The following is a 25,287-nucleotide window of genomic DNA, read 5'->3' as shown; positions in this document are numbered from 1 at the left end:
CTCCCCCTTTTCCAGGGTGACCCTTGCTGACACTGCCCCGGAGCCACGGGGCAAAGGAAATTGCACCCAGAGGCCTCTCGAGTCACCGAGACACCCAGCATTTCCATGGCACTGGTGGTGTTGCACCTTAGGGTGAGAGGTATGGGGAGTGAGAACTAAGTCAACCTCGAGTATTTTTTATTGGCATTTGTGTGTTTTAATGTATTAAATGTTCAAGATTTCTCTGTTTTTAAATATTACCGTAAAATAATACTCCATTAACAAAAAGGAGACAGAAGAAGAATGGCAACTCCCAGTCTTACAGAAATAGCACTTCAAGAAAAACCCCTTGTTTCTTCTAGTACTAAAGATCTGTGATCCTGAGTTCAGTTTTGAAATGATGCTGTTATAAATGGTAACGAAAAGCTTTCATAGATTCATTACACCCTTATGGAAAATAAACACTCGAGGTAATAACTCACTCAGTCAGACACACTCGCTCACTCTTTCATCCGTAGCGGTATTCTCCAGCACACTGAAAATGCAGTGTTCTTAAAATTTTCACGGTCCATTCCTGGCAGTCTCCATGGCTGTAGTTTCGGAGCGTTTCCTCCTTTACATCAACGTAGCCGGGCATGGCCTGGCAGGAGATCGCGTGTCTACCCCGAACTGATGATGTTCCTAAAAGGTGCGCTATACAGTGAAATAATGGTTAATCAGGAGATGGGTAATTACTGCTAATAAAGCTTCAGTAGACAACAGAAATTGTTGTGAGTGCTGTTTAATTTTATGGTATAGTTAAACCTGTGCATTCCAAACACGTCGGAATAGATGCACTTAGTTCACACTTTGCCTTCCACGCATCGCCATCACCGCAGGAACAGTCTCCGGGGTGGCCCAATCCTGGCGCCCAGTGCCACAGCTTTGAACTTCGAATGTCTGCTGAGAACTGCAAATGTACTCTTCCTGGCCGCTCAGATTCTACAGGTGTCCTAGGAGGTGGATAAAAACTCCAAAGCTTCTCACTTTGATTTGGTTCAAGTTTCCCTGTTTGGTTTCCCTGTGTCCATATTACATGTGTTCATGTCATGAGGCTGATACAGCACCCCCTCTGCATGTGAAGGTTGCCACTGGACCCTCAACAGGAGAGTGGACATCAGTGTCATTGTTCTACTGCCCAAGACAGAACTGGACCATTGCAGCGCCAGTCCCTCACCAGGTCCTTAGAGAGAGCAGTAGTTAGTCTTCATAGGAATTCTGTCTATGGCTGAGCTGGTATAGCATGGAACGGAATCCAGTAGCCAGCTGACCAAGGAAGCTTTACATCTGTTCCAAAAGAAGAGCCAACATGGCTTCGAGGCAAATGTTAGCAAAGATTAGGTAGGGGATTCTAGCAAGAATATTTTGTGGTCTAAGTTACTGGGCCAGCCTAGACTTACGCTCGTCCAGGACTCTCTGAAAAAGGAATTGGGAGAACACAGGAATTGCTTAATCTTGCCTTTCTTGTTAGTGGCACCTTATAGTTAAATTAGTCAGAGCCCTTCCGGGAGCTTATTGATACTTGAATCCATTTGCGTTGGCATTTGTCATTGTGTACTTTGTGCTGTACCAAACCTTGTATACACGGTGTGCCTAAAGGGAATTAGTCTTTAGACAAAAACCCTCACCTATTCAAGGTATAGACAGATGCGTTATCGAAGCGTGGTCTGACTCGGCCCGCATTTTCCAGTAGTGGTGCCTAAGGTGATTGCTGGTGTTTGTGGGTTTATGTGCTTTTCCTCTCTGATTAGGTGACAGCCATCCAGACCCAAGTGTCCCAGAAACAGAAGGAGTGTGAGGCCGACTTGCTCAAGGCCGAGCCTGCGCTGGTGGCCGCGACAGCTGCACTCGATACACTCAACAGGGTAAAGACAATTATTTGGGGATTCCTGAAAATAATACCGAGAGTGTTTAGAGTTTGAATAACTGAGCTGAGAGTAAAGTCCATGCGACCAGAAAGTTTTTAAAAAGAAAGGTAACAACATGGAAGCAAACCTTGGAGGTCGTTGGTATAGTTCAGCTTCCTTTCCCATCCAGAAGTCTGTCTCCCACAGAATGCTTCCAGCACCATGGGACATGTACTCCCATGAAAGGCACTCCTTGTTAGCAAATGGATTTGACCCAAATCCAGTTATTCCAAGTATGCATTGCTTTAAGAATTAAGGGGGTTGGGGAGGATTCTGTATTTCCTCTGGAATATAAAAAGTAACAATGATGAGAGCCTCTCATGAAAAGAATGGTGGGTGGGAACAAAGTACCTAAGGTTGGCTCACACCATTTCCTTCGGTCATGTTATTAGTTAAACCTCATTGAGTATTCGAATTTCCATATGAGAAAATCTGTGGTAGTTAGAAGGGTAGTGTAAGGAAAAGTGGAACTGTGGGTGATGGTATTTGAAGCAGCTAGGCTTGTCCTTGGGCTCTATGAGACCCCAGGGGAGAATCCCAGGGACTCCCAGGCCTGAGGTTTTGAGGATTCAGTTTCAAAGAGAGAAAGATCCGACCTTCACTGCTCTTCAGAGAAATATTCAATTCCTTTTTCTAACTATTTTTGGGAGATACTAATTTTGACAGCGAGCAAAGAGTTATTTACATAGGTGTTGCTGAAAATACAATAAAACTGGAAAATAAAAAGAATATAAGTATACTTTGATTGAAGATTGGTTATTATACATTCAAGTTCTCTGCTGCCATTAAAATGATGTTGTTGAATACTGATTAGCAACATGAGAAAATGTTTATGATATATTAAGTGAATAAAGCAATGTATAAAATGGGAGGTACTGTATGGCCTTTTTAAGGAAGAATATGCATGCGTAGAAAAAAGACTGGAAAAACAAAAGACAGTAATAACCTTTTGCCTCTTGAGTAATGTGATTTTGTATTTTCCTTTTTATTTTTGAGCAATGGAATGTGCATTTTCTGCTTTGTGCTTCTCTACATTTGCAATTTTTCTCTGAATATATCATTACTTACCAGCAAAGTAAATGTCACTGAGATATAAAGCTGAATCTATATATATATATATATATATATATATATATATATATATATATATATATATATATTTGTAAATGATGATGGTATTTCCAAATGTGGAAAAATCGTGGTTAGCTAGCTCTGTTGTCATCAGCATACTTTCAGTCTTTGCTTTTGTTCTTATTTTCGCCTTTCTGTCCTTTGTAGTCATTTCCCAAATAAATAGGCAGTTTATGGTAATGGAGTGGAATCAGGTGCAACATCTAATGAGTATATTATGTACTTCATGAAATATTACAGGAAACACTCATTTTTTAAGTCATGTATCGTGAACCTGCATGTGTTTCTTACAGGTACCAATGCCCCTAAGTATTTGCCCTGATGCCTGTAATTTATACCATTAATACCATCATCGGGTAAATCAACATTCCGACAGGGGAAGATTAAGGAGTAGCGTAGAAAGTAGGTAGAACCTGCAGGGGCATCCTCCTGATTGGGAGTCATCGTAGTGTAATGGAAGATGTTCCTTACACATGTTAAGCAGGAAAACACAACTAAGAGCCACTGTACTAAGGGATCGTGTTCCTGGGAGGACCTGGTTAGAATGCAGGTATGTTATACAGATGGGATAGAACCCACGAATACCTGAAAACCTATACGTTTATAAAATGTCCTGACTCAGTGAGCAGGGCTCTGCAGGACTGGTATACCAGATGAACCGTTTTGCTTAGCAGCCAAAAAGGGCAGTGCTCTTTGCAGAGCAGCAGGAAGGTGCCCAGGGAGGACTGAACTTCTTGGAATTCCTGGGTGGGAGGCCAAGAACTGCCAAACCAAGACGGGTGTGAAAAGGAGAGGTAGGAGGCCACTGAAGGCCTGCTGGGCGATGCACAGGAGTTCTCCAGACCTCCCCTGGTCTTGAATGGGTCTGTGCTTTTCTTCAGGTCAACCTCACTGAGCTGAAAGCCTTCCCCAACCCCCCGAACGCGGTTACCAACGTCACTGCGGCCGTGATGGTGCTTCTGGCTCCCCGGGGCAGAGTGCCGAAAGACCGAAGTTGGAAAGCAGCTAAAGTCTTCATGGGAAAGGTATCAGACAGCCTGGCAGGCTGAAAATCCCAACAATCTCTGTTTTCAAACCTGTGGTCATACCTGATAGGCAAAGATGTTCCCATCAGAAGGAACCATCTTCATATTTGGCAAGGGTAATCTGCTGTATGTTCTTTAGACTTAGATTTTGTGTTTGCTAAATTGGAGGTTAGCTTGGAGTTATAACATACCTAAGTCCACCCCAGCAGCCGTTGGGAGGTTGCTAATTATTTGCAAAATTATAAAAGCAGTTAAGTGTAGGAGGAAGAAAATTACATGGATTTCTTATGCTGGAAAAAAATGTTACTAATGCACAAGAAGGTGAAGCAAAAGGGCTTTGGAGTATGTGATTTTCTTTTTCTTATCTGCCCTTTTTTTCCTTCAAAATGTGAGTGCCTCCTGTGCAGGGACCGAATATTTTACCCTGGGGGAGAAGAGGCTTTAAAAGTGTCCATTGCTAATTCTAACTTCATGCACTAAAGCCTGAAAAAGTCAAACAGTAGGATAAATGCAGCTTGCCAATTTTGCCTTTGTAATGTGAGTCCTAAAAGCTGATTTTAACTTTTGATCTTGGAATTTTCTCTGCAGCCAAAGTGGGCTCATTGCAATAAGTCTTTTTGCTTTACAGGTTGATGATTTTCTGCAAGCCTTAATTAACTACGACAAAGAGCACATTCCAGAGAACTGCCTAAAAGTGGTGAATGAGCAGTATTTGAAAGACCCAGAGTTTAATCCAAGCCTGATTCGGACCAAGTCTTTTGCAGCAGCTGGTCTCTGTGCTTGGGTCATCAATATCATTAAATTCTATGAGGTATTCGTCCTAATCAGGTGGCATAGAGGTGGAATTCACAAAGGCCCATAAATATCTTAATTTCTAGGCCAGCAAAAAATGTAATTTGGTAATAATCAAATAAGATAAGGTTCTAAGAATGAGGCATGAACGTATCTGATTAAATAGAATTCTATGTCGGATGATAATTGAAATGTTAAAAACTATCTTTTGTTAGGGTAGAATGAATACTACTTTAGATCAAATGGCAGCAATTAATTTGATGTGAGTAGAGGAAAACTCGTTGCATACATTAATTCTATTTATTTGTACTAAAATACTAATTTTATGTTGATTTGGAACAACTGCACTCTGGATTCATGTTTCATTAAACTCAATCTCTGCCCTCAAAGCAAATATTTACACCCTCTTGTTGTAGACTTAGGGAGATGAGGAACGAGCCATTTTTGTTTGTTTTAGTATTTTAACGACAAGCAGATTTTTGCCGGTGTATGGTCTAATCTGAAGTTCGTACTTGGGGCGGTGTAGAGGTGGAATGACCACTTCTTTTAGTCATTCATTTATCAAATACTGATTGTCTGTCAACTGTGTTCCCAGTACTTTGCAGAGGACTGGGTGTACAAAGGGTCGATGCGTGGTCCTTAGCTCTGAAAACCTGTCTCATTTTTGTCTTGGAAGGTTGTGTGTTATATTCAAAAGCAGAATTGCTGAGGAAATGCGGAGTGTAGCCAATGGCATTCCGTACGCGGGAGTCCGTATAGAGGCAGAGTTGAGGCAGGTTGCCACTGATGTGCATTGACGTATGGCCTCTCTCCCCCATCAAATGCTGACCCCTCTGCTCTCCTTGCATCGCAAGTGAAAATATGAGCATGGAGTTAGACTGGCTGCATTCTTGGTGGTTGTGCTATAAAACAGGAAATAAAATGTAATTTCCTTTCTCTTTCCCCAACAGGAGAAAAAACTTGATCCACCTAAATTCTCAAATGACCCATTCAAAAAACACATACTTAAGGTCACCAGGAACTTGGGAAAGAAAGTGAAAGTGTGGTTAATATTGTGTGAGGATACCTCCCCCTTTCTGGGTCCAGAGACTTCCTCCACACTTACTTTCTGCCTTAAAGTCAAGACGTGCTCCCAATTTCAGCCATGGTTCCTGCACACTGCAATTTCTAGTGCTGTGAGGCTTATCTCCAAATTGTCTGACAAACTAATTTCAGTATCTTAATGGTGTTTGACATATATAGCATCTAATGCAAATACAGTACTCGTGACTCTAATATCTAGAATAAATGAGTAAATAGTGGACATGGAGAGAGTGCTTGGAAAGCTATGTGGATTTTTGCTCTGCCATTAGGTAGTACCATGGTTAAGAAATACACAACCCATTGCTAGGTAAATTAGAGATTTCAATTGTAAAGCTCCCAGCAGATGTAGGATTGAAGGATTACTTGTCCTCTTTGCCTGTTCATTCCCTCGTGAATTAAATCCCATACGGATTTTCAGGTCTACTGTGATGTGGAGCCCAAACGCCAAGCATTAGCCCAGGCAAACTCAGAATTGGCTGCAGCTACTGAAAAACTAGAAGCTATCAGGAAAAGGCTTGAGGTAAGCGCCAGTGATAACCCTTGAAGAAGTTCCAAAGAGGTGGTACCCTTTCCCCTCCCCACCTCTCTCCCCTGTCTTAGGATAGCACCTTCAGACAGGGCCAATCAGAATCCCTACCAAAAATGGCAAGGAATTGGATCTTTCATTAATGCCTTCATTTACATACTTTTTTAGTAGATTTAAACAAATTTAGGGTAAACATTAATTTCATAAAAGTTATCTTTATTCACTTGTAAAAACTCTCACTGTCAGTTTGACTAAAACCTTTAGAAAAATATCTCACCCTGGCTGGCTAGCTTAGTTGGTTCGAATGTCGTCCCAATATGCCAAGGGTTCAATCCCTGATCAGAGCACATGCAAGAATCAACCACTGAATGTATCACTGACTGAAACAACAAGCCTCTCTCTCTCTCTCTCTCTCTCTCTCTCTCTCTCTCTCTCTCTCTCTCTCCCCTCCCTCTCTCTCCCCTTCTCACCCCTCCTTCCCTCTCTCCACCCCCTCTCTCTTTTCCCCCTTCCTTTTTCTCAAACCAATAAATATTTGCAAATTTTAAAAAGTTCCCATCTATTGTTGATGGCTTTGTGTAAATACCAGAAGCAACTTAATGTTCATAGAAAAAGTGATGAGGGTGCTGGGGACAGCCCCGTATGACCCGACGGTCCAGAGCAGCTGTAATTGCAGGCTCAGTAATCCTTTGGACGGAGCCTGCCACTAGCTGAAAAGAATTGCCCACGTCACCTGTTTTCAAAGACCCGTGGTCTAAGCAGAGGTTCACATATCAGTAAGCCTTAGAACTGAGTTTGCAAACACGGAGAAAAGAGGACAGAGTAATAATCGAGATGGCTTTGCAAAGAACGGGTTCCCTCGGTCCCCCTGCCAAGAATGGATTTCCAGAGAGTAGTTATTAATGCACCAATCTCAGTTCCCACCAAGGTTCAGTTCTCTGTGGAGACACCAAGGCTGGTCATGCCAAAGACAAAGTGCCTCTGCACCGTTTCTGTCTGTTCACACAGTCAGATCAAGGTTTGAGTCCACATTCTAATTTTTGCCAGCTTGGCCCTGGTCTCCTGCAGCCTCTCACTTCTCCTCCCCCCTCCAGAAGGGAAATGCCTCCTGCTACCTTCTTGCCTAGAAAAGCAGAGGTGTGTCTGGCAGCAGCATTCACGCTGGGATGGAAATTCATTTCTACCAGTGTTGGTCTCTACATAGTCGTCCTTTCAAGTCTTTCTCTCCAGTTTCAGATGAGAAGATGGCCTCACTTTAAAAGCTGAGGGAAAACAAAATCTACCACATCGGAGTAGAAGAAGGGCCACTATGTCTCACAAACAGGGCCTAAGGAGCGCCACGGAGAAAGTCCAAAGTTGGTCTCTTTAGGGCAGTAGTTCTCAAAGTATGTTCCCTGGACTGACATCAGTGTCACCGGGGGACTGGTTAGAATTGCAGACCCTCGACCCCACCCCAGACCTCTGGACAGGGAGCCCAGAAATCTGGGTTTTATCAAGCCCTCCCTGTGGTTCTGATGCATACTCAAATTTGAGAACCACTGGGTTAGGGTGTCTGGTCAGCTGGGGTCCTAGGACTGAGTCCTTCTCTCCTGGCAGAAGACGTGAGACTTGTGGGTCAGAGACCAAGGACTTTATTACAGCGCATCATGCAACGTGAGCTCCATACTTGCATCACTCCCTTTGTCCCCCAGTTTCCACGGGAGTGAAGCACCGAGGACCAGGTGATGTTGTACACAGTGGGATGTGTCACAGCTGAGAAATCCCAAACTTAGAAAACCCCCAAGATAAAGAGGGCTGTAAGTAAACCTGCCCAACCTTTGCCTCAGAGGAAAGCATATCTTTATTATTCTGCTCAGGAACAAATCTGTCTTCTGCCTCAAGAGAATCACAACCTCTATCCTCCAAGACAATTCGCTATGCACATCTCTTGGGAAAGATAGTCCAGAACAAAAGCTATCCATGCCTCTTCACAAGAGGCATAGAAACAACAGACTGGTCTCCGAATACCCAGTTCCCCTTCCCAGCTTTATGAAAGGAACTGATATGTCATTTCATACCTTATTCCATGTATATTTAAGCCAACCCTGTGAGTTGGATAATAGTATTATTTCCACTTTTCAGATGATGAAACTGAGGCATAGAGAGCTCAGCTGACACTGCTGCTTAGCTGGCAGCAGAGTCCAAATATGAATTCAGGTGTCTGATACCAGAGCTTACATGTGCTTCTGTGTTTTATAAAAAAATCACAAGTACTTTTAATAACCTAAAATATTTTTAAAGAGTTGCTGCTTTAATGAAATTAATTAAATAATGATGTAATCATTGGGTCATGGACACATATAGGCAGTTTCTAAATTATGAATAAGGTATATTCTACAAGCTTGCTTACTAAAGTCTCTTGGAACTTTGCACATTTTTACTAAGGCAATATTGTAAATCATATTTAGGGTTGTTAAAACTTTCAAGTACCAAGATGCTATAGTAAGTTGTCTCCCAAGTATTTAATATCTTAGTCAAGGCTGTTTTGGCTGTAATGACCAAAAAACCACTTAGAAACCCTTAAGCCAAGAAGGGGACCAGGATGACTCATGGAACTCAGAGGAAAAATGTGTGACTCCAGGAAATGGGAAGCCGCCATGAATGTCTCGTGTTGTCTCTCAGGGGTCTTGCAACTTTTCATCTCTCTTCCCCTTCATCTCTTCTGTTTCTTCAGAGTTCTTCCTTCTGCTTTCCTATATCCCTGGTGGAAGAAGGCCCCTCTAAATAGAGCCCTCCAAAATGTACACATCTCTCTGGTTCTTTTGATGCTAAAGACAGTGACACATCTCTGAGTTTCAATCCCAAGTTTCTAGAAGAGACAATCTGGCTGGCCAGCCTAGGTCAGGCTGCCAAAGTCATTAACCCCTCTCTTCACTGCCTGCGATACAGACCAAATGGGAAATGAGTAAAGTCAAGAGGTGGAGAACCAATGGATGACCTTTATCATTTAAGGCTTAGGCCCAAGAGAGAGGGGACAGTGCAGGGCACGTCCACTCATCCTGTCACTGACAGCCCCCTGCCCTATGCAAAAGAAAGGAGGCAAGAAGGCCACACGGCAAGCTGGCAGTCTCTGGTGGCACTCCTTCGCTAACGTGTGCTAACGGGGCAAAGGTAGGAGGATGGTTAGAAGTTTGGTTCATTTACTGTCAGGTAATAGATGTTTTAAGATGATAATAATATTTCTGTCTTATTTAAAAATGGCTCAAAAGTTAATCTGACTCTTATTTAGGATCTGGACCGAAATCTGAGCAGACTCACAGCTTCATTCGAAAAAGCAATTGCTGAGAAAGCTCGGTGTCAGGAAGAGGTGAACCAAACCAACAAAACCATTGACCTAGCCAACAAACTCGTCAAGGAACTTGAGGCAAGTTAGCCATTTCTTCCCAATTCCAGCCTTTTTTTTTTTGGATTTTATCTTTATTTGCTGTCAATGGTAAGTAAATAGACATGGAATCAACAATAAAGGAGAATATTTCATCATCAGTTCACACTGGAGTTCTAACTTACCCAAACTAAGAAGTGACAGATTCTACGTATTTTTTAGTGTATAGCCATGAACTCAGTGGTTTTCCCAGATATGTTACAGAGACAGAAGGTAGATGAGCCAGGCTGGGCAAAGAGCCCAAAGTATGGGAGTGTGTGCTAAATAGGTACAGTTTCTCTTTTGTGTGAGCAAAACACTCTAACATTAGCCAGTTGGGACGACTGCACAAGTCTGTGAATATACTGAAAACTCACTCAACTGTGTACTGTAAAGGGTAATTTCATGATATCTGAATTATACCTTAATAAAACTATTATTTCTAGGTAAGTGCTACCACAAAATACATAACTGCACTGTTAGAAATGTGTTTAGCTGACCAGGATAGAAAAGTTGGTTTACAGTGCCTTAAACAAATGGGAGTTTATTTCGTATATATTCCAAAAAATTCCAGGTGGACCAGACAATTGGCGAACGGACGCCTACTCTGTCTGTACCCTCTGCTTCTCCCGACTTGGCGGGTGGCCGTTCACCCTCATGCATTTTGCATCATGGTCACGGATGGCTGTTTTACCTTCAGATTCAGGCAGGAGAGAGAATAATCTGTGTCTGCTGGATTGTTGTCCTTTTATAAGAAAAACTGAAGTTTTCCTAAAAACGTGTTTAGCGGACTGCCACTTCAGTTTCCCCAGCCAGAGCTAGAGTGACCACATGTGGCTGCAAAGAAGGCTGGGAAAGAGGAAAACAGGGTAGTCCCTCTCATGGGGCTGGACACATTACCACCCTATTCAAAATCAGAGTTCTTTCAGCAAGAAAGAAGGGAGAACTGTGTTAGGGTTGGTTGAGCTGGGAGATAGCCTAACTTCTTATAAATATACTACAGTTTTTAAAAATCTAATTTAAAACAAAAAACACAAATTTCAACCCATCCTCTCTCATAGTCCATTCTGCAAAATCCACTCTCTCCATTCCACCTCAATAATTGCAAGCCTGTTCTTCCAGTTGTTAGGGCCAAAAGCTTTGGAATCACCCTTGACATTTTGCCTTCACATGACCCATCCCCAGTCCACAACATATTTATTGTATTGGCTTACCTTCGAAGTCCATTTGGAGTCCCAGCATCCTCACCATCTTCACCTCCATGCTGGTCCAGGCCGCCAGCATCTCTGCCCTGGAGCACCACCCTTGCCTCCGCCGTTACCCCCAGAGCCCACTCCCTTCACTGCAGCTGAGGGACGTTTTTAAAAATTAAGTTCATTCATGTCACTGCTCCCTCAGAAATCTCAATAACTAATTGTCTATCTCTGCGTACAGCCCAAAGGCTCTGCCTGGCCTGCAAGGCCCCATGTGAGCTGGCTCCTGGATACCTCCCATCCTCACACCTGCCCCCTTCCATCTTGCCCCGTTTTCCCTGGCTTTGCTCCTGCTACCTTTCCCCCCAATAATGGCATTGCTGGCTCCCTGACTTCCTTCAGGTCTCTGCTCAAAGTTCTCCTTATCACATGGTTTTCTCTGCTCTCCCTTCCTGACAGAGCGCGTCCCCTGTCCCCCACCCCGACTGCACACAGAGACGCTCCATGGCTCTTACTCTGCTTTATTGTCTTTTGATAGCATTGATCAGCACATGGCATACACACTTACCCTGCGCACATATAAGGTCCTCAAGAATGGGGCCTCCATGGGTTTTCCACACAGCTTGAGCCCCAGCATACAGGATAGTCAGTCCCTGGCACGTTGTAGGTATCAATAAATAGCTGTTGAATGAAGGAATGGGTGAGCTCTGGGAGTCTCCCATGTTTAAAAAAAAAAGTCTGGGGCCTTTTGAAGATTCATCTTTCTCTGGTAGTTGAGAAATCCCACCATTTTCGCTGGAGTTTACAACTACTCCCATTTAAAGTGGTGAGATTTAAGCAGTTTGAAGTGTTCACCGCTTGTGAAGTGTCTGAGGAAAAGGAAAAGCATCATATAATTAGACCGTTTTCCTGAAGCAGTTACAGAATGTCTGAAAGTGTTATGGAGGGAAAAATAGGCTCCACCCTGTGTCTCTAACACATGGCAGTGTCTCCCAAAGGCTTTACTCACTCATGAAGATTTAGACGAGGGGAGGAAAACAGGTTGACTAGTGTTAAATAGCAAAAATATACATTATATGTAATAATATATATACATATACATGCATATGTGTGTGTGTGTGTATATATATATTTTTTAAGGATTAATTGAAGATGTCAGACATTTTCCTTTGAGGATAAATTCTTTCTGACGAGAACAGGAGACAGTTAACTTCTGAAAAGCATTAAGACTGATGATTTTGTCTATATAGCATTGACCTGGAAGCTCAACCATTCAGACTAATAAATCAGACAATTTATATTTAATCATTAACTAACTCCTTAGCTGAACAGCTGTTCAAAATTAGAAATGGGTCACCCAGCCAGGATGACATTACAGGCAATCTATAATGCATTAGAATAAAATTATAGTGATTTTTAACTGTCTAGAAATTTATTACAGGACATGTTCCAACCCTTAAACCCTTGTTAGCCCGTGTCAGTAATGATTTATGTTGCGTGGGTGGTATGGTGAAATTATCGACGAGTTCAGTAGCCAATAAGTCTATGTTTAGTAAATCCCCAGGTTTCAAAGCTGTTTTGAAGAATGAGGTGGGTGCACTTTATTGGGTAACATTTACTAACCAAAGAGACAACAAAGATGGAAGGAAGGCAAATGAGAGATTCCTTTTCAAAATTAATGGATATATGGCCTGTAGCCGAGGAGGGAAACTAATGGATTCCCTGAAGAGGGTAGAGAGCAGAAGTTCCTTAGCGTTGGACTGGTATAGCTACCTGGGGATGGGCTCTCCGTGCTCGGCAAAGGAAGGAGACCATCATAACACAGCTCTGAGAACCGTTCTCACCCTCTCGTTTCACGGCCCCAGTGTCGTGGGTGTTATGATGGCTTGCAGGCACCTGGCGCTCCCATCTATTCTGACGTGTGTCATTTTTGTCTCCTGTGTTCTGTCTCTCTTCTTTCTCGAGGAAAACTGAATTCTGCAGGGATTGTCTTTGCTCGTACTGTCACATTGCTGATTTTCTTCCAGGTCCTGTTAATTTGCATGTGCTTAGAAGGTATTCATTTTTAGCACGCATTGAAACAAAATGAATTAGTGAACTATCTTGCACTTTAATTAATCCATAGATATTTATTGCAGTTTTATTCAAATCCAATATTAAGGGCTCCACATAGTTAACCTGAAAATCAAATTTCCTGGCCATCCAATTAGATATAAGGACTTCAACGGCATTCTTTGAATGTATTATCTTCAAGGCCGGTGAAGTCTTTCTGATTTCCATGTTGTTACATATGTTATAGGTTCTGCCACTGATCAAGTGATTTTATTAGTGAGTTTTGAAACTACCAGCACTATTCTTTAATTAATAGAATTCAGGTTAGGTGGTGCTTTAAGCCTTATGTTTTAACTCATTAACATGGTGTTGGTCATGTTCCTTTTTCTATAATAAGCCCATAGCCAGTATGTTAAAGAACAAAAAAGTTTGCCAGGAGCAGGGTAGCACCATTGCTGAAAGCAGGGGATGTGGGGAGCAGCCAAGCCACCATTAAAAGTCCTAACATCATTCAGTCTTGGCCACAGCTCTTGATCCTCCACTCCCAGAGGGACAGGAGAGTGACTGTCATCAGACTTTCAAGAAGGACCTCAATCACCATGAAAGAGTTAGCGCACGCAGCTGGAGAGAGTATGAGAGCTGCTTCGAGTGACGGGTTTCAAACGGGAGACTGTAACAGTCCAGCCAACCCAGTTCCATCCCGTTCCTCCTAAAGACTGGGCATAGACTTAAACTGTGCTCCAAGGCAATTACATTAAGGGTTAGCTGAGTCGTCACTCACGCTGCAATTATAACTGATTAATTTTATCTTCCAGTCAGAGAAAATTCGCTGGGGTCAATCTATTACATCCTTTGAAGCTCAAGAGAAGACACTCTGTGGCGATGTTCTCCTGGCGGCAGCCTTCGTGTCTTACGTGGGGTCCTTCGCGCAGCAGTACCGTCGGGAACTGGTAGCCTGCAAGTGGATTCCCTTTCTCCGTCGGAAGGTAAGCTCCGTCCCCACCGTGGTGGCGTTAGGAAGCATCGTGTTGAAATTCCAGCAGTGAAAGCAGTAGATACCAGGCTCCTTTGTGCCTCTGTCACAACCCCTGGCTGGAAACTCTGGCATGGAGGAGACGTTTCTTGTGTTTTGTAGTTTTTCTTCTTTTAATGATGGCTAAGCAGGAAGATGGCAAATATAAAAGTTAATTATATAAACTATAGAGATGTAGTCGTAGATGGTAACAACACTAATAACTGAAATCAAATTTGGATGATTATGTTATTGTATCATGCGATGCTTTTTGTTTTCTTACTAATATTATGAATTATTTGTTAAAGTATTTTTATGACTACTTTCAGATTGAAAGGGTAGCGTTTTGAGCATAAGTATAGAAATAGCTCACCCTAAATTTGAAAATTCAAATTCGTAAACAGAGTGAAATCATACATTTGGAAGCTTTGAAATCATCTAGTTTGAGATCCTCCTTGTAGAGAAAACCAAGACACAGGAAGTGTAAATGACGTGACTGAGGCTACCTAGAAAAGGACATCAGACCTCTGACTTCCAGACCACTGTGTTCTACGCAGCACTGTGTTATCTCAATTGATTAAAGCAGGGCCTTTGTTTATATTTCCAGCCCTTAAGATATCCTAAGTCTCTCTGTGTATTGATGTTCTTCATTGGTGATTCTGCCTCAATTTTCACAGTACCATTGCCCTTTGAACAACATGGGTTTGAATGACAGGGGTCCACATATATGTGGATTTTTAAAATAAGTATACAGTCAGGTTTCTGTATCCTCAGGTTTCTCATCCATGGATTCAGTCATCTGTGGATCAAAAATAGTGCTTTCAAACCATGGTTGGGAATCTGAGGATGTCGAAGGCTGATTGTATGCGTTGTTTTACGACACTTTATGTGAAGGACTTGAGCGTCAGGTTTCCGTATCGGTGGGGGGTTGGGGGGATCCTGGACCCAATCCCCTGCCAATATTGAGGGATGACTTGTTTTTATGACATAAACACATGTCAGTGGAATTTTTGCAATTTAAATAAAAATAAATGTTTTAGGGAAAGCTCATTATTGAAGGTGTCCCATAATTAATTATAAAAGAAATATCCTTGTAACTCAAATATTTAATATATCTGTAGTATCAAACCATGTTTTTATATTGCAAATTTTTAAAAAGAGGTTACCTATATTACTCCCTGGAAGTTCAAGGTTTTTCTTTAAATAATTGTGGCAAAAAATAGGCTTTTATATCAGAAGATAAAGCATTCTGCTGATTTTGTCGAATTCTTACCGCATTTTGAGTTTCAGAAGTCTGGGCAGTCTGATTCTTCCCTTACCTTCCTCTCAGTCTCGTCCTCTCCCCCCTGCAGTCCTCTGCACGAGGGGCCTTGCCGGGTCACCCTGTGACCACTGCACATCCTCTCTCATGGCTCTGCCTGCATTCTCAGCCATAAAATTTTCTCATTGTTTGCAAAATTACAGGGAAATGCGCTTCCCAATGTCTAAACCACTGCACTTCCCGTTGTCTTCTTATTGTTATAATTACTCCTCACTTTGGGGTGGGAGCGTGTGGACTTATGCTACGTGTCATTTTACAGTTTTCAAAATGAAAATTTGCCTTCTTAAATCTAGTTACAACTGGTCTTTACTTGCTGGTATAGCATTATTCAGTGTATGTGTCTCTAGGAAGTTTTCCATCTAGTGATTTGTATTTTCCCATTTACTTAAAATTACAAACATGGGATTCCATGAAAATAAAATTTTGTTTTGAAGAAGTCATACAAATAAAAATTGTAGTAAAATTGATTGCCTTATCCAAAATGGCTAAACATTCTAAACATATAACCATGGCAAAGTGACCATTTTCTGATGACATGTGCTAAGCGTGTATTCAACTATGGGCCTGTGTTTGACTATGGCCCCACAACTCTCCTCAGGGAACCCGTGTCCGTTTTCACTCATCCTAACAGTCTCCTTTTCTCCTGAACGCGTGGGCACCATGCCATCTGAGAAACAGACCCTAAACCGCGACCTGCTTACTGTCCCACTCGTCTCTGGCCGTAGTGACCCTAAAGGAAGAAAGTGATTCCAAATTCTGTCAAGGACATCCCTGTGGAAGAGACTTTTCTGTCTCCAGGATGCCTGGTGGAAAGTGCTAAACAAAACATCATGAACGCTGGTCCTTACAGATCGGAGGTTTCCCAGGTTCTGAGCCACCTGTGTTCTACTTCTGAACTCAGTCGCAGCAGAGTGGGAAGACGGTCACATCAGTATGGGCGTGTGCCAGGGTCCAGAGGACCTGAAATTATTTACTAATGCTAATTTTAAAATTCATTTTCCTTTGACAGTGTTCCCTCACCTTGCCCTTCCTTCCAAGAAGCAACCCCTCTCTCTTATTTCCCCTTCGTGGGCAGGTTGTTTTCAGAGCTCTGTGTCTGTAGGTGACAGTCTCCAAAGCATCTCCGGCTTGTCTCTTTGGTTTGGGTGTCCTGGAGATTCTCATGATTTTTAAATTCACCAGTCAGCAAGTGACTGTGACTTGCGTGATTTTTTAAAAAAATTTTAAAGCAAATGTCATTTATTAGCGATCAATTGACATATTTCAGGTTACCTTGGAGAAAAATATTTTATGAAGTAAGCCAGCACCCTTATGGGCTCATGGAAATGAAGACTTCATATTCTAAACACATCAGTTCTCCCCAGTTTAGTAAATAAACTGAACTAAGTTCAAGTCAAAACTCCAAGGAGAATTATTTTTCTTGACCCCAGGATTCTAAAGTTTGTTGGAACAATATGTTTTTAAGGACACCAAGGTAATTTGAAACAGAAGAGTAAGAGGGCACTTGAATTTCAAGATATTAAAATATATTCTAAAACTGCCATAATTACTGTGAGATAATTCTGCAAGGGAATTAGGAAATGAGAATACAGTAGAGTTCAGAAGCATTCAAGGACATAGAGAGACATATTTGATATACTTGGGATACGTATAAACCTCCACAAACACATCTGTCCTCTACCACCATCTGCGCTCATGTGACGTCTTCCTAATGCCACAAGGTGGACAACTGACACTTCGGAGGCCAACCACATAGGCTGTGGACTAGTTTCCATCCCATCCCCTTCCTCAAGGACAATTCTAGAGCCATTCTCCCTTCTGTGTCATCATCAATCCCTGCCCCCCCACCACTAATTTATTACTAAATCATTCCCACCAGCATTCAAATCCATGGTTATTTCTTGTATTTGCAAACACACAGAAACAGCTCTGGCCGGTGTGGCCCAGTGGTTGGAGCACCCTCCTGTAACCAGAGGGCTGCGGTTTGATTCCCGGTCCGGGCATGGGTGAGAGCGACCTCCGTCCTGAGGCATACAAAGGCAACCAATCGATGCTTCTCTCCCATTGATGTTCTCTCTCTCCCTTCCTCTCTTCCTTCCTCTCTCTCTCTCTAAAAAAGCAAATGAAAATGTCCTCGGGTAAGGATGAAAAAAAATACCGCAACAAACTTCTCTTGACCCTCCCTCCCCCTCCAGCTACACCTACATTTCTCTGCTGTGACTTCAGAAGTGTAATCCAGATTCACTGTCTCCAAATCCTCCCTCCATTTTCTCTGAGTCGCGTCAGGGGCTTTTGTCCCCGCCACTCCACCAAAACAACTCTGGTCAGATTTTGCTTCCACATTGCCCAGTCTCGTGGTCTGCTTCCATTCTCATCACACTTGACTATTGGTGGCCATGTTCCATACAACCAATTGTTCCATCCTTCATCAATACTTTCTTCACTCGATTCCAAGATATCACCCTCCCTCCACCATCCCCCTGCCTCACTGGTCAGTCCATCTTGGACTTCTTGGTGGATCCCTTCTTTTATCACCAACCTCTTAATGCTGAAGTCTTTGAGCTGCTCACATGTCACCTGTACACCGATACCTCCCAAATGTACCTGCAGCCCAGACAATGGCGTCTTCACTCCTGTATCCGAATGATGTCTCAAGCATGGTACAACCAGACTGAAATCCTGACCTTAGCACCAGCGCCTCTGCTGCCAGAGTGTCCTCGGTTTGTTTAACAGCAGCTCCATCCTTCTGTTGGTTCAGGCCAAAAACCTTGGAGTCACCGCGATGTCACTCTTCTGACACCTAGACATAGTCTATCTAGGAAGTTCTACAGGTGACATCTTGCCAATATGTCAGAATTGGACCTCTTTTCACGACTTTCACCGCTCCAATCCTGGGCTGAGCAAGCCGTTATCCCCCTCGCAGGCAACCACAAAAACCTCTTCTTCACTGGTTTCCTTGCCGCTGTGCTTCTACGTTTGCTGCTTCTCTTCACACCTGGTCTCTTTAAAAACACAAACCAGTTTACATGGATTTTCTTCTAAAATCCCTGTGGTGACTCCCAGCTGTACTCAGGGCAAAAGCCAGAAATCCTACAAGATCCTATAAAAACCCTATGTGAATCGGCCCCATTATCTCTTTATCTCACTTCCTATTATCTTTTCCTCTCTGTTCCACTCACACTGGCCACCTTCCTTGAATGTATCAGATATGCTTCAACCTCAGGCCCTTTGCTCTAGCTGTTTCCTCTCCCCTGAAGAGTCTTCCCTCAGGACGTACACATGTTTCACTCCCTTCCGTCTGTCAGGTCTTTGTTCAAATAACACCTTGAAAGCACCAGATATGATTACAGCCTCCATCCCTCAGCATCTTTCATCCTGCTCCATTCCTTTCCCCATAGCATCGGTCACTTTCTAAGATGTTATTTCATTCATTCATTTGAGTGGTTGACGCATTTCCCCTCCCCCAACAAGATGTACAATCCAGGAAGCAAAGGTTTGGTGTTTTGTTCACTGTTCTTTCCGAGAATGGCTCCTGAAACACTGCAGGTGCTCAGTACTTCTTTTCGTTGGGATATAACTTACCTACCGCACATTTCACTCATTTGAAAGTCCTGTACACGCTTCCGTGGCGTTTAGCGCATTCACAGAGTTGTGCAACCATCATCATACGTGATTCTACAACGTTTGTATCGCCCCCCCAAATAAAACTCATGCTCATTAGCTATCACCCCCCAAATCACCACATCCTCTCCAGGCTTAAATAAACACTGATCTCTTTTATGTCTCTATAGATTTCCCTCTTCTGACTATTTCATGTGAATGAAGTCATACAATATGTGAACTTCTATGACCAGGTTTTTCCATAGAGCAGGTTTTAAAAGTTCATCCATGATGTGGCCTGTATCAGTATTTCATTCGTTTTGATGCCCACATAATATTCTGTCATAAACCGTGTGGGAGTGAACTTTGAAAACATTGATGCTAGTTGAAGTTGAATCATGAGAGATGGGGTCTGGGGGTTGGCAGCTTTTGAGAACTTCCAAGTGCTTCGAATGTGCAGGCTGAGGTTGAAAGCCACAACCCTAGGGGAGAACTGGGTTTTGGTTAAGACAAACTGGTAGAAAGCGGGGGAGCTTGGTCCAAATAGGACTAGCATACCAGGGCACATGGGAAGGGTTTTTGGAAAGTGCAACAGTGGGGCCCGAATTTGGAGGATGGGATGGGGAAGAAAAGGAGTAGCATGGTGGTAACTGAGAAGGACAGGGACAGTGGCCATACCTGACCTTGAAGAGCCAAATTACACTGTTATCCAAAATTGTTTCTGTCCAGAGAGTAGCACAGAGGGCGGTGACTGGAAAAGATGGGGCTAGTGGGCATATGGGGTTTGAGGGTCCAAATAAAATTATCTAAAATTGTTTCCACCCCAACTTGTCATCTGCGGGACAGATGGAGACGTGGCCAAGTTCACAGTGGCATTGCTACTCTGCTCATTAATCGGACCTAGCAGTTTATAGACAGGTCCAATACGTGGAGTTATTATTGGTGTTAACCTTTCTGAGCCTCAGTGTCCATGTCCAAAAATAAATTTAATGTAAAAGAGATACTCACTTTGTAGAACTGCTTGAGTTAAATGAGACAATTAAAACAATGAAAGTGTATGACTATATTTGGTAAACACTTAACACATTATAAATGTTGTTTCGTTAACAACACATTAGGAGTCACTGGGAGGCTTACTTCAGGGGGTTCCCAATTTTCCTTTGGAATGTGCCACTTGGTCTGTTTTCAGAAGATTCAGATCTGCCTTTGGTGTGAGGATGACTTCGGCGTAGCTCATGCAGGTGCTTCCATCCTTCTCTTTTCTTTCTAGTAAAAGCTTCTTTTCCAGAGTGGGGAGCCGCCTCCTTTTTTCCCACAGCAGCATCTTGTAGTAGCATCCCGGCTGACAACGGGTCGGCACTTGCACTGAAGCAATCCGATGGAGCCGTGCTGATCCAGCAAGGCTGGCTTTGGACCTAAAGGGCTCCATCTTTGCACAGGTTTCCAAGGTCATTTTCCTTTCTGTGGGCTCCTTCAAGGGATTCTCAAAAGAGGAGTGGATGCAAAAGAAGGTACATATGGATGAGGGTTTATTTTCCTCAGCCTAAGCCTAGCTAAAACACTTACTGTAAAGTGATGCTTGTATTGTATCAAACAAATATTTTGATGAAAAAATTTACGTTGTCATACAACCACCTATATGAACATATAACACTATGAGTAAAATATCCTAAAATTTATTCCTAAGAATTTAAATCTCCAAGTATTTCACAGTATTTAGGATATCCTTTAATGTGAGTTACCTGCTTTATTTCCTCTACTAGATTAAACTGACCATATAAAAGGGGGAAGGCTGGTGTTCTGTTTGATTCCCTGCATTCCACTCTGCAAACAGTAGGTGCTCAAACAATACAAGTTAATTGAATTATTAAAAAAGACCTACATGTGTACCTTCTTTTACTCCTTTTAGCTTCAGGAATTAAAGTGAATTCAAGCTTCCAGTTGTTTCAAGTTGTTCTGTTAAGTAGAAGATAAGAAATTAAAGCCACATGTCCTAGGCTAATAGGAGGATGCTCATTCTAAAAGATACCAGTTTGCCTGTGTCTTTCAGGAAACTGTATCGGGTCAGATATCAGGGCTTATTGTTCATCTCACTAGGAGATGGAGTTTGTTTCTAAGATAACCTTGTAGTCAGGAGCAGGAGGAATAGTGTGCCACTTTCCCTGTATTGATACCAAATTCCGTCATGGCTTCACTGTGGAAGTTTTCCCAGCATTTTGTCTACTGAAGCTCTGTGGCCAACCAATACATCAAACTCCCACTGCTGCTGTGGCCTCCCTGCCTACTCCAGGTAGGGCTCTTCCTATAATCTCTTTCGGAGGCACATTTCCATCAAGTTTTGGGACTAGGTTCTTTTTCACCTTGCTCGTTTTGGTGTCTCCAGTGTTTTATGTGTAGGAGGTGCTTGGGAAGTGTTTGGTGATTGATGACCCAACGAATAAACTGCTTTTCGTGACCTTGTATATTTTTGTTAAAGTCGGTCCATTTTTATAAAGAAGGGCCCTTATTCTTTGAAATAGGTTTCTCTTTCACTCTCTTCCTCTCTTTTGAAGGCCACAGCTCCCCACTTTGCAATGTTGCTTTCCACAGTCACAGTATAGGCAGAGGAGAGACTGTCATCTAAGTTCCTGGACACAACTGGCAAACTGATGGCATTCCAGTGGGCTGAATATATGCCATTAGCCCGTCCCAGAAAGGCAAGTCCTCTCTGTGTGGTGATGGCCTGCTGTAAAAGATGAAGGGCCTGAGCAAGATGCTGCATTTTTGCATCACTTATATGGGGCGATGACTCCACCAGGCAGTGCATCTCCGGTGTCCACCATTCTTCTTGGTGTCTAAACTCACTCTCGCTTGGTTGGAGTAGCCGTAGATGTACTTGAAGTCAGCTAGATGCAGTAGTGCACCAGGTGTTGAATGCTGCCAGTGATAGAATCCTAAGAGGTAAATAGTGGGCTTATTGGATCAAATTGTATTTCATGATGAGAGTTCTATTTGGTTTTTGAGAGTCTAAGAAAATTTGCCTGTCTTCTATTGGCTTGGATGTCTTTCCTGGTCTGTCATTCTGAGTCTTTTGCTCTGCCACACTAATTGTGTATTGCATTTAACTGATTTTAAAGGTTTCAATCCCAATGACAGAAGGCCTGGACTTGATCGCCATGTTAACAGATGATGCTACAATTGCCACCTGGAATAACGAAGGACTCCCCAGTGACAGAATGTCAACCGAAAATGCCACAATCCTAACATACTGTGAGCGCTGGCCCCTGCTGATAGATCCCCAGCAACAGGGAATTAAGTGGATCAAGAACAAGTATGGAACTGACCTGAAAGTCACACATTTGGGCCAGAAAGGGTATGTGAAGTCTGAGGATTAGCTCTCTGGTTAGCTGCTGCGAAACGGGCCTGACTTCAGTCCTGACATCTGTCCGACCTCACTGCCTCTTTGAAAATGTGACAGTTTGGTGTTGCTTGTTATCTGCCTGGTCCTGTTTCACATAAAGTGGAAAAGCATTTATGTTGGGTAGCATCTTACCTGAAAAGGAAATTAGATTGAAGCTGACAGCAAATACTGCATTTGAGAGGAAAAATACGTCAATTTCCTAAGGCCGAAAACGGCAATATGATGTGTTGTAATCCTTCTCGAGAGCATTTGGCCTCTCACATGAAGCGTCAGCTGCATCTAATCTTGTTTGCATTCAGATTCCTAAATAGGTACTTTGCCTACAGTAGGACTTCAACATGGCTCCAAGCCCCAATACTGAATACTTGAAGAGCATTTAATTTCTTAGTCAAGTATTACCCGTCACTTTTGAGAACTAAATCTACTCTGAGATTTTCTGTCATCGGGTCTGATAATACTATCCAATAAGTGGAAAGCTGTCTTGTATGTAGCTGGTGTTCAGTTAATGTTGAGTAAGTAATTTTAAACTTGCTAATACTTCATTTGGCTTCTCTATCACCTTTTCACCTGTGAGGTGAAATAAGGACTATCTGCAGTGGTGCAGATAAGTGTGTTCCTTGCTCATCTGAATACTTGGAGAAGATTATTTTGAAGGAGACAGACTGTTTTTGAAGAGTTGGCAATGAAGTCAAATGATAGTTCACCACTTTATGTGACTAAACCTAAAGGTTTAAAAAAAATGAAAGTTGGATAAAACCACAAGGCATTTAATGTAATTTGAAATTTTTATCAAGAAAGGATCTATGCAATGAATTTAAACTTAGTGATGTCTAGACAGTTTCTTTTATTTCAGCTATGATTATTTTCAAAAGTAACTAATGTCCACAAGGGTTTATTAGTTCAAACTATTGAATTTCACTTGGAAAAAATAACTGAAATTTATCTCCAAATCTAATCTTCAATTTCTATGTAATCTAGTTAAGAAAGAATACTACTATATAAAATAGTTTTCTCTGAGTTAGTTTGTCCCATTTAAAATGGGACAGAAATATTAAATATAATTTAATATATTTAAATAATTTTGAACATTTTTTCCTGTGCTTAATTTTATTATCTCCATTCCAACTGAATTTTAAGGTTTTTGAATGCCATCGAAAGTGCCCTGGCCTTTGGAGATGTCATCTTAATTGAAAACCTCGAGGAAATGATTGATCCAGTCCTTGATCCACTGCTTGGCAGGAACACGATTAAAAAAGGAAAGTAAGTATTCCTGAATTTTAACATATATTTTATGTTACATATGAGTTTGATCACCAGCGTCTCTTTCTCAGCCTCCGAACCAGGCACAGTCATTCCACAGAACCTCATTCCAAACCAAAGCAGCCTCAACATGATCCAGACCTTCAGACTATGTGTTTGCTGGATGTCGATTCATGGTACCCAGTTCCCAACTTCCGGACAAAGAATCGCATTGTCGCAAGTCTGAGAGCAGTTGCTCCTTTATGAATTTATCCCGTGTTTCTCTAACTGCAGTGCTCTGCGAAACACCTTTGCAGTACGTTCACCTGAACTGCATGCACGTCACTCGTGTCCTTATTTCCTTAATATTTTTCTTCAGACAATTTTAAATCCACTCACTACTTTTTTTTTAAACCTTAGCCTCATTGCAAGTAACGCCATCCTCAAGATTATGGGTTTGCTGTGCTAGCTCTATTTTTGCTAATACACTCAAAATATAACCATTAAAAAAATGAATTTGTTGGTGGACCCCTAAAATCTCCCCCAATCCATCAGTAGTGGTGGACTACCTAGAAGTTGAAACACCCCCATGGGTCTAAACGGCTGCCATTTCCCCCTGGGACACCCCACTCTCTGGGACATTCTCCCAGAGGCAGTGAAGCCATTTCCAAGGAGTCAATGTGTCATTTTCTCTAAGGGGGTGAAAGGTCAGAGGCAGCAATTATGTCTCTATTCAAGGCAGCGTGGCCTCAGTGGGGAGGGCCCCTTCCCAGCTGCTCCTTGTGCCTCTTCACGCAAGAGACCAACATTCACCAGGCTTGTCTCACTGGGCTTTCTTCACTCCCTCTTTTTTCTTTACAGACATGTAATTTCAGAACTTCCCCACACCCCCTCTTCTCTGACACCCCCTCTCTGCCTCAAAGGTATCCGTTTCCTTTTTCATCACTAGATTATTCCTGTCAATTTTAAGTGGAAATAGGTCTTCTTAAAGGTGACTAACTTCTATTTTTTAAAGTCTCTAACCAATGAGTATAATATATATTCTACAACTCACCAAGTAAATCCACTTACAGTGACTGACAACTTATAATTGTTTAATAAACCGGGATGTACCCAGACATACATTTAGAACACTCTAATAAGCCACTTGACAAACTGCAACTCTAACATAAATGTAATTGCAGCTGTGTCTGATGTTAAAAATACAGTGTAATATCTGGAATGTCACTAAAGTGAAATCCTTGTTATTAAGGTTCTGACTCCATTATGAAGACCAAAAATTTTTTGTTAGTGAAATACATAGTCTCCCACTTTAACTTGGACTTTGATAACAGAATTTTAGGTGTAACGAATTTGGTGACAATTTCTCTGTCTCTCTCTCTCTCTCTTTCTCTCTCTCTAATATGTATAATCTATTAGGCTTTACAGAGCCAATCATATCATTCCAGCATTTTTTAAAAGGTCAAGAGAATTTAAAATGATATGTAAGAATATTACAAATGCTGTTTGTTGTACGCAGTTATTACCTTAACAATCCTAGCTCCTAAACACACTTGTGTGGGGGTGAATTTCAGATCTGTGTCTTTAG

General features: G+C 42.2%; 1 protein-coding gene across 2 annotated transcripts in view; it reads left to right on the top strand.

Moving 5' to 3' along the window:
- DNAH11 (dynein axonemal heavy chain 11) overlaps nucleotides 1-25,287 on the top strand; it is a 249,553-nt gene that overhangs the window by 168,602 nt on the left and 55,664 nt on the right. For both annotated transcript variants that reach the window (XM_045197324.3, XM_053927361.2), the window contains exons 58-65: nucleotides 1,770-1,883; nucleotides 3,938-4,081; nucleotides 4,710-4,892; nucleotides 6,375-6,476; nucleotides 9,751-9,885; nucleotides 13,943-14,113; nucleotides 22,177-22,412; nucleotides 23,598-23,720. In XM_045197324.3, the coding sequence (XP_045053259.2) occupies nucleotides 1,770-1,883; nucleotides 3,938-4,081; nucleotides 4,710-4,892; nucleotides 6,375-6,476; nucleotides 9,751-9,885; nucleotides 13,943-14,113; nucleotides 22,177-22,412; nucleotides 23,598-23,720 (1,208 nt within the window). The remainder of the gene's footprint in view (nucleotides 1-1,769; nucleotides 1,884-3,937; nucleotides 4,082-4,709; nucleotides 4,893-6,374; nucleotides 6,477-9,750; nucleotides 9,886-13,942; nucleotides 14,114-22,176; nucleotides 22,413-23,597; nucleotides 23,721-25,287) is intronic.

Source organism: Desmodus rotundus, chromosome 6 (assembly GCF_022682495.2).
Source record: "Desmodus rotundus isolate HL8 chromosome 6, HLdesRot8A.1, whole genome shotgun sequence".
In the NCBI taxonomy this organism is placed as follows: Eukaryota; Metazoa; Chordata; class Mammalia; order Chiroptera; family Phyllostomidae; genus Desmodus; species Desmodus rotundus.
This window is presented reverse-complemented; position numbering and strand designations above follow the sequence as displayed.